Raw genomic sequence first — 13,617 nt, 5'->3', positions numbered from 1 at the left:
GGGTTGTGTAGGCTTCCTGGTGGAGGGGACTGGTGCCTGTGTTCTGGTGGATGAGGCTGGATCTTGTCTTTCTCGTGGGCAGGACCACATCCGGTGGTGTATTTTGGGGTGTTTGTGAAGTTATTATGATTTTAGGCAGCCTCTCTGCTAACGGGTGGGGTTGTGTTCCTGTCTTGCTAGTTGTTTGGCATAGGGTGTCCAGCACTGGAGCTTGCTGGCTGTTGAGTGGAGCTGAATCTTAGCATTGAGAAGGAGATCTCTGGGAGAGCTCTCGCCGACTGATATTACAAGGGGCCAGGAGGTCTCTGGAGGACTGATGTCCTGAACTCGGCTCTCCCACCTCAGAGGCTCAGGCCTGACACCCGGCTGGAGCACCAAGACCCTGTTAGCCATAGGGATTTTGGGAAGCCTGAGGTCTTCTGCCAGCGTTCAGTAGGTATTCTATAGGAGTTGTTCCACACGTAGACATATTTTTGATGTATTTGTGGGGAGGAAGGTGATCTCCACATCTTACTCCTCTGCCATCTTGAAGGTCCTCCCCTGTTGCTCTACTTTTTATACTGTATTATTCACCTTTCATTTAGTTTTGTTTTTGAACAAATTTTGAACTTGATATTTTTAGATAATTTAAAAGTCATTAACATATCTGCATTGCCCATTCCTATCACAATCACATACAGGTACCATCTGTACCTATAAAATGGAGTTATGTGTTTTTTAGCCTGATTTCCTTATCCCTGCCTTATAGGAACATATTTCTTTATAAATCTTGTATATTCCATATATAAGATATGAAAGGGTTTAATAAGGCTTCTTTGTAGATTTATTTCATCAATTTCTTATCTAAAGCTTCATTTATTTACTTTTCTTTGGGCACATTTCCCAATGGCAAACGTCCTATGAACAACACACTTCATCAATACCCTGAGACAGCTTTAGCAGGTCCAGTCTCAGTCCTGTAGACGTTTCTGAAACCCAGGGTAAAAGTCACTTGCAGTGTTCAGGTAGGGATCCTTGCCACGGCAGCCAGGAAAAGGCCCTGACCTTTGACCTGGCCTCCATTCAGGCTCTCTTACTCCCTCCTGGCTGCCCTGCCCCACTCCTCGGCTGGAGCCTGGAACATCTTAAGTAAGGAAACTATCAAAGACTACTGGAGTCATGTCAAAGGGACAAAGAAGCCAATACAAAGGGCCTTCACTGGCCAAAGGTAGGACTATTTGAGCCTAAACGAAAACTGCAGTGTTGTTCAACAGGTAAGGTATTTAAAATCTACCAGTGTAGAATGATACTGAAAACAAAAGCATTTTACTTTGCTGCTAGGGTATCAACTCATTGCTTGAAGAATTAGTAAATAAAGACAACAAATCAAGCTCTTTAATCTAATTTTCCCATATAGATTGTATTTTATGGTAAACAAATAAAAATTCTAACTAATAAATTAATGTAGAAGGGATCATAGAATCAGAAAATGATTCTTTTTCAACCATCAAGTAAATGATGATTGTGAAATGAGAATTTATAATGGACTGACCCACTGGAAATCCGAACATCACACAAAGACAAACCAACAGGCATTAAGTGCACAGTATCAATAATGGAGCATTTTTTTGCCAAATAATTGAACCTGAACCTGATCAAGCTGTTAGATCTGTCAATTTACAGGAATAGAGAGGACAGGGCAAAGTCACGGTATACAATTAGCTAACACCAGACTACAGAAAATTCTGCAGGACAAACCTTTTTCTTTAACAAACAAATACTAAGAAAACAAAAAGAACAAGAGAGAAGTGTTAACGACAGACTTGAGAGACACACAACCAGGACAAAGTGTGAGCATTTGGAACCTAAATAAAAATGAATCAGTTGTAGAAAAGAATTTATAAGACAGTCATGGAACTGGAACACTGATAATATTAGACAACATTGAAAGAATTATTCTTGTTTTTCTCAGGTGTGATAAGAATGATATTTTCGAGGTACACGCTAAATTATTGACAAATGAAATGATTTTCTCCCTAGGATTTGCTTTAAATAATCAAGTGGGGCAGGGTGGGAGGACTAGGTGAAACAGGATTGGCCACTATATTATTATATTGTACACTATTAATAGTTCTACAAGCTGGATGATAGATACACAGGTGCTTATTATAATTCTCTTTCTAATTTCGTGTTTGTAAATATCCATAAAACCTTTTTCTTTAATTTTCATTTTTGAAAAATGATGGACTAAAAAATTAAGTAACTAAATAAGATGAACGCAAATATGACAAAATGTTAAAAACTGTCAAGTTCTAAGTGATGGAAATACAGACGCTTACATTTTCTGTATGTTTGAAAATGTTCGTAATGGTAAACAAAATTGTAAAAGCACTTCAATCCAGCAAAGACTCAGAGCTAGGTCAGGTTACAAGGACTGTGAAATGTAGTTACAGACACCTAATGCTGGCATTGACCAGTAATGCCCTCAGAAAATTAAAAGCAAACGATAAAAAACCAAAAATGTTCAAACTTGAACTACTGGACTGGCCAAAAAGTTCGTTCAGGATTTTCTGTGTTATGGAAAAACCCAAACGAACTTTCTGGCCAACCCAATATTAAATTATTAAGGAAAAAGAAGGACCTAGAGAAAAATACTCCAGCTGACAAAATAGTGACACATGCTTACTATACTTGCAACATAAAGGATCTCCAATTCAGAGTAAAGCCACAATACAATCAAATGGGAGAGGAGGTGTCTTATGATTTTATTTCAAGGCCTGATGACAATCAGAGAAAGATCCAGCTAGAACCATGTGCCCTAAGGCCTTAATGCCTTAAGTGACAGGGGTATAAAAAGCAACCTCACAGAAGCTCAAACCTTTTATGAATTGGAGTTATAAAACAAACCAAGGCAAAGCTAACAGGCTGCTTGCTACTCGGATACATTAACCAGCCTCCGGAATGAGCAACTACTGCAAAAGCATTGCTCCGTGACAGAATCCTAAGTACAGCATGGTCTCATGTTCCCTGGACCTAAGAAGGCTCTTTTCCATACCTGATGATGACACACTGGTTCTCTCTGTCAATTATCATGTTTCTGTACATATTATCTGCAAGAGCATAGATATGTGGTGGGTTTTCATACTGTGCCTAGAAAAAAAGAAAAAAAAAAAAACCATGGTCAGTTAGAGCAACACATTACATTTCTTTTCTTGGCCTTGGAAATGAATACACCACTGTATAGTTCCAGTCTTAAAGGTTGCATAATACAAGAATCATAAACTTGCTAAGGTCATGAGGAGGTACACCTAAAACAATGAGGATGGAATTTGGAACGACTCTTCTGTAGGCCTATATGTGATTCAACCTTCAGACATAACCATTGTCTTCAGATACTCCGATACCACACCCTTCCACCCAGCACACCTCTGTAGACCACATTCCATTTCTAAGTGTTTCTGAAGACATTTGGGCAACAGGTCTTAAGAGGGCCTTACGAAAAACCTGGATCTGACTGGTACTAATTCAGAATTTCTACACCTTTTTTTTTTCTAAGAGGTAAGTTAAAGATCCTGGGACCCCACAGGAAATTAAGTGAGACTATATGAAAATAAGGAAAAAACTTAAAAACTTTCCATTAGAAGAAGGCAGGAGGTGTAGTTCTTTAAAGAGATAAACAGATTTGACCAGTTTGTCCCATCTCAATATGGAAAAACAAAAAATCCTACCACACCAAGATAGCGGGATTGTGCTTCAGTCTCATGGGATATCTTAGCTATGCATAAATATAAATCCACCAATAAATTCACTGCGTCAGGATGACTGCAGCCCTGCTTTCTTCCGTTTCTTGGCACCACTTCCACCACTTCCTCAAAAATCACTGAAAAGAATAATACTTCATATGGTGGAAAGCTGGAGGAAGAACACGCCTTAAATTTAAGACTATCTACCATAAAAGAGTGAAAAGAAAGCCAAATCCAGAGGGAGAAGACATTCAGACACTGTCTTGCCCTTCTCTGGTTCGCATCTCTAGAGTGGGGATAATAATGTCCATGGTACACATCTCACAAGGTAACCGAGATGAAGGATGGGAAAGTAATTAGAAAAGGTAAGTAAAACGCAGCGGTAAAGCAGAATTCACTTAATCCAGCTTTGAGCCTTGTTACACAACAAGTTACTACAGTGTAAGGGGCCTGGCCCAGAAATTGCCACTCACTGCAAGCTCTGGCGGATCAGAGTGGAGTGACAAGGGGTGAGAGACTGCTCGACGCCTGCACAAATGGTAAGCACTGGTGTTTCCAGTGCCCACGGCTCCCCACATGTGAGCGGGGAGCTCAGAAAGGAAACTGCTCATGAGGGTCTAGCTTATTCCTGGGACTGATGGACTGAATAATTCTATACAGGGACAAAAATAATGTCATTCTTGCCTTCACCTCATAGTGAGAAGGGATGCGTAGATGGCACTGCAGGATAAGAGTCTTAAATTGTCTTCTTCCAGCCCAGACTGCTCAAATTATTATCTTTAATACCTCTTTGAAAACAGGGAAACAGGAAAAGAAAAGAGGATGAGGCACTTCTCTGGTGGTCCAGTGGTTAAGACTCCCAGCTTCCACTGCAGTGGGCACGGGTTCAATCCCTGGTTGGGGAACTAAGATCCTTCATGCTGTGCTGCGTGGCCAGAAAAAAAAAAAAAAAAGGATGGAAAATAGAAGGAAATGGAGTAGAGAGAAAGCTGTGAGCAGTGGAGGGAAAGGAGTGGGCAAGTCATTGCCCAATAAGGCTTCAAAGTCACTTAGCTAGTTATACTTGACCTCTGCACGTCACTTTTTAGTTTTCAAATTGGTTTCCCATCTATGGATTCATGGTACGTCTCAGCTACCGATGAGAATCATAGGGTAAGCATTTTCCTCTACCTGATCTTCCCTTACCCTTGAAAGAAAGTCACTGAGACCTGACTTCAACTCTCAGCTTCAACACTCAATATATTCAAGTACTTTACCTCTCTGAGCTCCAGTTTCCTCATCTGTGAAATGGGGATGAAGAGTAATCCATAGCCAGCATACAGGGCTGATTTATTATGGTTGCAAGTGTAACATAGTACCTGGCACTAAGTAAATACCAATTTTACAACATTCTGTTACCACTAGCAGTTAAAAATAAATATATTTTTTAAAATTCTAGGGCATTTCTTTAAAGAGAACTCTTCAAAAAGGTGAATGGTCTGAAAGGGACTCACGTAGCAATGCTTCTCAGAGAAATGGGAAGAAACAACACGAATACACAGCACTTCCACCCACCCCGCTTTGGCTGTCATTGAGGATGCCAAGCCGGCTCCGTGCCTGCTGCCCCGAGGCCCTGCTGATCAGGGCGCCAGGGCAGGGCCCAGCCTCTACTGACAGTGTTTCCCTTGTGCTGGGCTTCCATAAAGGCAGCATTATCAAAGGTCTTTCGCGTGGCAGCCTCCTTCGGCTCCAGCTACCAGCACCATTCATCTGGCAACAACGGGGTGGGCTCTTGCTCTGGGTAAATTGCCTTCCACTTCAACTGATGAATTTGTGCGGGCTCCCTTTTGTTTGTTTTCCAGGGGTCAGGATTAATGAACGCTCTTGTGCTTCTGCTGGAAAGGAAAGAGGGAAGGAAAAAGATGCAGAGATGGGGAGGCCTGGGGAACTGATGAGCCATGGGATGAAATATATTAATTAGGATTATGGATTCTATTTTGATCACACAACTGAAATGGCTATGGAGCTGGGTCTGAATAGAGATCAGGGTCACATTAATAAATGAAGTAATAAAAGATTCATTTTTCATGTTCCACTCATAGCCACAGCTTAAGTGATTTGCAGAGAAAAGTTCCCGTTGTCCTATTTATTTTTTTTTTTACCGAGTAGTGTTTTTTTTTAGTCCTTAGAATTTTGTGACATATGTGGAAGGAGGAAGATGCCTGAAGCTGTAAGTCTTACATCCTGTTTAACTAATTTTGTATATAATGTTCCAATAATAATACTCCTATGGTTTTTTGAGCTGTACTCTAAAGAGCAGCACATTATTAAAAATCTAACAATGTCACCTACTTGCGTTTCCCCAATAAATAATTCATAATAAGAAAATGCAAATGTATTGCAAACTTCAATTGCCCATGCATCATAAAAGCCCCCAAACACTACAGTAATTTAAGTGGCATGTAACTTACCGCTCCTTGGTACATTTCAATTTCCTTTTCCCCAAAATATGGCATCTGCTTGAAAGGGTTGACTGAGATTAATACAGATCCTATATATGTCTGAGTTTAAATCCAGTTAAGGTCTATCATTAATCTTCATAGCTACACATTTTTTGAATTAAGCAACCAGATGTTATCAAGAATTCATAATGATTGTCCCAAGGAAAAGCTCACGTTTGTCTTCTAAAAGATTACAAATAAAGCCAAAAGCAATTACCAACTAGCTAAGGTTTTGTTCTCCAGGAAGAGTAATTAACTTAATTACCAAAGTGTTACTAAAAGAAATCATTATTTTAAGTGAATTGAAGCACATTCTTTCAAGACTGATGACATGCACAGCCAGGAAAAAACGAAACAAATGACCAAGGAGTAAAAAGAGCAAATATTTTTTCCTTGGAAATTTCATGTCTCTTAGGTACACTAAAAACATATTCATTTACCTGTTTAACAAGTAGAGGGATATAAGATTAACTGAACAGTCCTGCTCTTTCTTTTTTAAATTTATTTTTGGCTGTGTTGGGTCTTTGTTGCTACACACGGGCTTTCTCTAGTTGTGGCGAATGGGGGCTACTCTTCGTTGCAGTGCGTGGGCTTATTGCGGTGGCTTCTCTTGCTGCAGAGCATGGGCTCTAGGCACGCGAGCTTCAGTAGTTGTGGCACGTGGGCTCAGTAGCTGTGGCTCGCCGGCTCTAGAGCGCAGGCTCAGTAGTTGTGGTGCACGGGCTTCACTGCTCCGGGGCATGTGGGATCTTCCCGGACCAGGGAGCGAACCCATGTCCCCTGCATTGGCAGGCGGATTCTTAACCACTGCGCCACCAGGGAAGCCCCAGTCCTGCTCTTTCAAAGCTCTGGAGAACTGGGTTGTTTCCATAAGTGGTATTCAGAGCAGAAAATTACAAACCCACATAGATCAGGTTTAGGGAAGAAGGTTTTATTTCTGTGTAGGAAATCCCAGAAGGCCCCACAGAAGACAATGTGTTACATATGCCCCCAAAATGAAGTGTTATTATAACATACAAAATATTTCCATTTATCATTCAACAATCAACTAGTTTGAACTGGATGTCTACAACACGCCAGGCATTGTTACAGATGCAGAGATACAGCAGTGAACAAAATGGACAGAAGAGATAAAACTCCCTGCCTAGAGCCCGTGCTCCGCAACAAGAGAAGCCACCGCAATGAGAAGCACGTGCACTGCAACAAAGGGTGGCCCCCACTCGCTGCAACTAGAGAAAACCCATGCGCAGCAACGAAGACCCAATGCAGCCAAAAATAAATAAATTTAAAAAAAAGAAAGAATGTAAAGCTATGAGATTTCCTCCTCCAAGGGTACATTTATATATTCATATATCAGGACCTGAGTGTCAAATAGAGCAGCACAGGGAATCTGGTCAGATTGCCTAGCTCCCCACACCCAGTTCTATTCTACTCTGACCTTGAGTCACATCTCTAAGTGGTGGTTATTAGACGATGGGGTAAATAGGACCTACTTGATAGGCTTGTTATGAGAATTAAATGAAATAGTATAAAATGCTCGGCACAATGTTTGATATGTAGTAGAGGCAATGCCCTTAATTCATACACTTCAGGATGCTCATTCTGTCACGTTAACATCTCTGAGATGCAGTGCTGGTATTATTATTGAACACAAATGAGCCAAGTGCCGAATGGATCATATAATATTTAAAAATTAATATTTATACATGAAAGTGAGAATGGGGAGTGACTGGGTTGCAATTTTGCTTGCTTTTTCACTGAACAGAAAGATCTTCAGAATTGAAAGGGCTGAACATGAAACAGCAGTAGACAAGGTGGGGTCCATTTTCACCGCACATCCAGATACACCCAGCACTGCTCTGGGGTCAGGCCATGGCACTAAGAGAAAATGCAGATGAGACAGTGAATCATAACTGAAAATCACTACAGAGTCACAGAAGGGCCAAGAGCAAACGTAGTTCCAAGTGCCAAAGTCAGAGGAGGCCAACCACACGTTAGTGGCCTATTTTTTTTTGAGGTAAAATTTAGAACAGATAAATTTATTGTTAGAATTATTAAGCAGGTCAGAAGTGTCCATAGTGTTACAGCCAAGACTCACTAAGTGTTGATGATAAAAACACTGATCGAACACATACGTGTATACATGGCACTAATCTAAGCTCCTAATGACAATCCTGTTACTATTTTTTTTTTTTTTTTTTTTGCGGTACGCGGGCCTCTCACTGTTGTGGCCTCTCCCGTTGCGGAGCACAGGCTCCGGACGCGCAGGCTCAGCGGCCATGGCTCACGGGTTCAGCCGCTCCGCGGCATGTGGGATCTTCCCAGAACAGGGCACGAACCCGTGTCCCCTGCATCGGCAGGTGGACTCTCAACTACTGCGTCACCAGGGAAGCCCCCTGTTACTATTTTAATCCTATTTTACTAGGAGGAAACTGAGGCATAGAGAAATCTTCAACATTCAAGAAGTACAGCACTGCTACGACCATATTCATTTCAGAAGTAGATGTCTATGCCTACATCCATCCCCAGATAGGATCTTTCCATGGAGGATGGTGCTCCATCCTTAGCTGTAAAGGGACTGCTGTGAATGTCCCCTGTCCTAGATAAACCAATCCCTGCACTCAGAGAATAAAGAGCTGCCAGAGGACCCAAGCCAAAGGAATCACCAACCCAACCTTGTTCCCCAATAAATAAATCTAGATTGGGTTGCATAAGAGCTCCTATAGGAACCAACATTTAAAAATATTTCTTTATTTATTTTTGGCTGTGTTGGGTCTTCGTTGCTGCACGTGGGTTTTCTCTAGTTGCAGCGAGCAGGGGCTTCTCTTGTTGCAGAGCATGGGCTCTAGGTGCACAGGCTTCAGTAGTTGTGGCTCACGGGCTCTAGAGCGCAGGCTCAGTAGTTGTGGCGCACGGGCTTAGCTGCTCCGCGGCATGTGGGATCTTCCTGGACCAGGGCTCGAACCCGTGTACCCTGCAATGGCAGGTGATTCTTAACCACTCTGCCACCTGGGACGGTCAGGAACCCACATTTTTTTACTGTTAATAGTCTGCTATGTGAAAAGACATCTTATAAAGTCTTGATTTTCACTAAGTAGTCTACATAAACTCTGGCAAGGAGACATTCAAAGAAAAAAACCTCTTTTGGAATATTCTAGGCCAATCCTGAATCCATGACTCAGATTGGAAGAGGGATCCAGTAGGGCTCTCGCGGGCGGTTATTATTTGGGAGGACTCCTGAAAAATAAAGTTTGGTTTGAAATGAATAACGCTGTTCCTATCTAGCTACAAATTTACTTAAATCAGAATGGAGACAAGAGAATTTGATTTGGAATTTAAAGGAAACAAATATGTTTTTCCCGCCTGCTTGGGTCTGCAGAGACCTCAGCTACCTCCCTGACAGCACAGGTCATCTCCTGGGTTGGGCCACTTCTCCAGGTAACTCTAATGCTCACTCCCACCGCCTGCTGCATAATTCAGGTGTGCCTTTGGAAAAAGCTGCTCCATCATTGTCTCTACCCACGCAACCTTTAGCTGGAAAGGTGTGGCCCAAGGTTAATTTTCAAATTGTATGGAGAAACACAAGGTTATGATTAAAAATTTAAAAACCCAACAACCGGAAATAAGATAAATGCCATCTTATTTAACAGCATATGCAAGACAGAAGGCAGCTAATAGATCTTTAATTGATTGTTTCCCAATTACTACTCTGTGGATCCTTGTACTTTCATCGATCTGCAGCAAGAATGACAAAAAGAGAAACAGTGCACTGAATTTTTTATAAAGCCCAATGTATTCAGTATAAAGGACCATCCTTTATTCTTACACTATTTCCTTTCTACATTTTGGGTGTTAAAATACTCTTTCTTTTATGAAATGTGATGGTAGTGCAGCTTCTGTAAATTTGTTTTTAATGGTCTTATAAGGCAAGGTTAAGTGTTTCATTTTTTTTTTTTTTTTTTTTAAATTTAAATAGCCAGTGAATTCCCCTAAACTGCCTAGTCGACCTGCCTGGACTCATCACTGAGGTGGGGCAGGGAGGTGAGGTGATTTGCGTAAAGTCACATATGTGGAGACGACAGAGCTGGAACTTGAGCCCCTGGCTCCAGACACCAGACTCACGTTCATCTCACTGCAGTGGCTGCCCCCCAACATGAACTGACGGCCAAGGGTCAAACCTCATTCAAATCAATGGCGCTGCCCTGAGCTCTGGTTGCTCTGGCACAATTGTCTTAACTCCTAATTTAAGGGCTGAGAATGCCAAGCACACTTGAGCATGTGGTCTTTGAGGAAAAACAAGTTTGGAGAAAGTTGGACCAAATGAGCATGGAGTGCTTTGTACAGGAACTATTTTTGTCAGCCAAGTGGCTATAAATGATATCTCACCAAGCAGAGAGAAAATACCGCAAGGTTTCCCTCCTATATTTTAGAATGTAATTGTAAGAAGTGTGGAAACACTCAGGAAAAATAGATAGTAAATGAAACCTTCCTGGTCTTAGGATAAATAGCTGAAAAAAATGGGGTTTTGTTGGTTAACAGTGTTCGCATTTTCCAAGTAGATTTTTTTTTCTAATGTGGAACAAAGAAATGTGCAGTCAGCCTGAATGCATTAACAATTGATTGTTCCGAATGCTGACCTTCAGTACGAAACAATGTGCTGCTATTAGATGTAGAATGGGTAAAATGAGCAATTTTATAACTTAACCTGAAGGCGAATCTCTTCTTGTCTTAACTATTAAGCTTAGGAGAGAGAGGGGGAAAAACTCATTCAAAATAATGCTACTCTATCATAACATTCCCTTGGCATTGAACTTATAAAGGAGGCTTCTATCACTTATCAGAGGAAAAGATTCACAGTTAGACCCTTGGTATTATTTCATAAACATCCAACAGAGCCATCAAGCTTCCTCAAAGCTGAAAGCTGCTCTGTGCTATTGCCGGAAAGCACGCTGATGCCGAGTTTCTCGTACACTGAGTGGGCAGAGGTTTCTACAACGCGAAGTCTATTAGTGGTCAACTAACTCATTTCCTTGGAAGAACGCACGATTAGTCAGTCATTGATTCAAAGACATTAATTCAAAGGCTGGGAATCAGCCCCCTCTGTGTGAGTCACTTTAAAATTCTGCTGTCTGAATATAAAAAGCGAGTCTTCATAGTCAACAAACTTTCAATGAACATCTACTATAATGCACCATGCCAAGAATTATGCAGGAAACTAAGAAATAAACAATGCAGGATGATGCCATTTTTTGGCTAAAATTAACAAGAAAGCACATGTATGTATAGATATGTTTATATGTGAGTAAATTGAAAAATATACAACAGGTTAATAGGAACAAACCTTATATAGTGGGATAGCAGGGGATTTTAATGTTCTCCTTTCTAGTTAACTGCATTTTGTAAATCGTGTTAAATGAACACATATTGATTTAAAGTGGTTTTTAAACTTTGTTTTTTAAAAGGTATAGAAGACATAGTCCCTGTCCTTAGGAGTTTCTAGGGTTTTAGGGGTAAACGATCTGTAGGGGGAAAAGTGAGTCTGTCTAGGTTGATGATGGACTGGCTGCTCATAACCACTGACATTTTTTTCTTTTCTTACCCAGCTGATCAAAAACCATGCCTATAGGGCTTCCCTAGTGGCACAGTGGTTAAGAATCTGCCTGCCAACGCAGGGGACACGAGTTCAAGCCCTGGTCCGGGAAGATCCCACATGCTGTGGAGCAACTAAGCCCGTGCGCCACAACTACTGAGCCGGCGCTCTAGAGCCCGCGAGCCACAACTACTGAGCCCATGTGCCACAACTACTGAAGCCCGTGCACCTAGAGCCCGTGCTCCGCAGTAAGACAAGCCGCCGCAATGAGAAGCCCGCACACCGCAATGAAGAGTAGCTCCCACTTGCTGCAACCAGAGAAAGCCCGCGTGCAGCAACGAAGACCCAACGCAGCCAAAAATAAATAAATAAAATAAATAAAAATTAAAAAAACAAACAAACCATGCCTATGTAAATAATGTAATAAGCTGAGTCCACGTTCTAAGAACATTCCAATGAATAATGAGTTCAACTACATCCACTGGAAATGAGTCTTTTATGGGCTTGTCAGTAAACCAGTCCTCCACTGAAAAGCTTCTATGGGGCTTCCCTGGTGGTGCAGTGGCTAAGAATCCACCTGCCAATGCAGGGGACACGGGTTCCTGCCCCGGTCCGGGAAGATCCCACATGCCGCGGAGCGGCTGGGCCCGTGAGCCATGGCTGCTGAGCCCGCGCATCCGGAACCTGTGCTCCACAACGAGAGAGGCCACAATAGTGAAAGGCCCGCGTACCGCAAAAAAAAAAAAAAAAAAGAAATATGGGAGGAACTTATACACTTGCCCTAGTGTACGATAATGATAACTAACGCTTACTTTGTACTCACTGCATTCATTATTTCATTTTACCCTACAACAGTCTCATGTGGGAGGTTTTATCATCATTCCCATTTTACAGGTGAGGAAATCAAGGAACACAGATCACAAAAATTGTGTAGGGTCACCAAGCTCATGCAGATTAAAGCTTGAAGCCAGTCTGTCCAGATTCATCCCAACTCTTCCTGATCCGTCATCGGCCAGTTTCCATGTGCCTTAGGTCTTGCACATAAAAGTGATTAAAATCTTTTAATAGATGATAAGCCCAGACAAAGTGAGCATATTTCAATTTTTTGACCAAATAAAATGAGAACTTACAACTGAATAAAACTGCTTTCATACAATTAAAGGAAGCTCTGTGCAGGTATCTAGGAGTCAACAAATGTTTTCTGTAAAGGATCAGGGAAGAGTTTAGGCTTTGCGCGTCATAGGGTCTGTTGCAAATACTCAACTCTGCCATAGTAGCATAAAAGCAGCCACAGACAATAAGTAAACCAACAAGCATGGCTACGTTCCAATAAAATCCTGTGGTGGGTGGGATTTTGTGTTTAGGCAGTGGGCTTCCACACCTGATCAAGATGCTATTATAATGTGGCTAATGAATCCAAATATATCTATTAATGCTTAAAAGCAGAGGTTTAGGGATTTAACTACCCAGATATTTGGAAAAACTTCCTGTGGTAAACAAGAAACAGCATGGTATTGGTTAGAACCCTCCAAGTGCCTTGGAATAATGTCTATTAGTATTAACCCCTGGTGAGTTGAACTCCCTCCTCACCGATGATAGAATAGGCAGTCCCTGCAAAAGTACTGCTGCATTGCTATGGGTGCTTTTACCTAAGAGTCAAAGGAGCAGTGTAAATAATAAACAGAAGCTACGAATGTGAAAACTTTACCTTCCCAAGGTTTGGGGGTTAAAGTCTAAAATGTATGTTATGATAGTTGCAAAGACTCCGCTTTTAATGATCATCCAGAACGCCATACCTTCAGAAGCCACCAAGAGCATCACGGTT

The 13,617-nt window shown here is 41.5% G+C and overlaps 1 protein-coding gene across 9 annotated transcripts in view; it reads right to left on the bottom strand.

The window, feature by feature from the left end:
- MYO1E (myosin IE) overlaps nt 1–13,617 on the bottom strand; it is a 204,421-nt gene that overhangs the window by 102,002 nt on the left and 88,802 nt on the right. For 6 of the 9 annotated variants that reach the window (XM_089904548.1, XM_022579652.3, XM_089904537.1 and 3 more), the window contains 2 exons: nt 6,173–6,262; nt 3,035–3,129 (listed from right to left, as the gene is read on the bottom strand). In XM_089904548.1, the coding sequence (XP_089760674.1) occupies nt 3,035–3,129; nt 6,173–6,262 (185 nt within the window). The other 3 variants (XM_089904577.1, XM_089904580.1, XM_089904571.1) reach the window with 3 other exon arrangements.

This window comes from Delphinapterus leucas, chromosome 2 (genome assembly GCF_059928025.1).
Source record: "Delphinapterus leucas isolate spDelLeu-1000000601 "Yukka" chromosome 2, BTC_Dleu_Yukka2, whole genome shotgun sequence".
NCBI lineage: Eukaryota > Metazoa > Chordata > Mammalia > Artiodactyla > Monodontidae > Delphinapterus > Delphinapterus leucas.
Note: the sequence above shows the minus strand (reverse complement) of the source record. Positions and strands in the feature narration are given on the sequence as shown.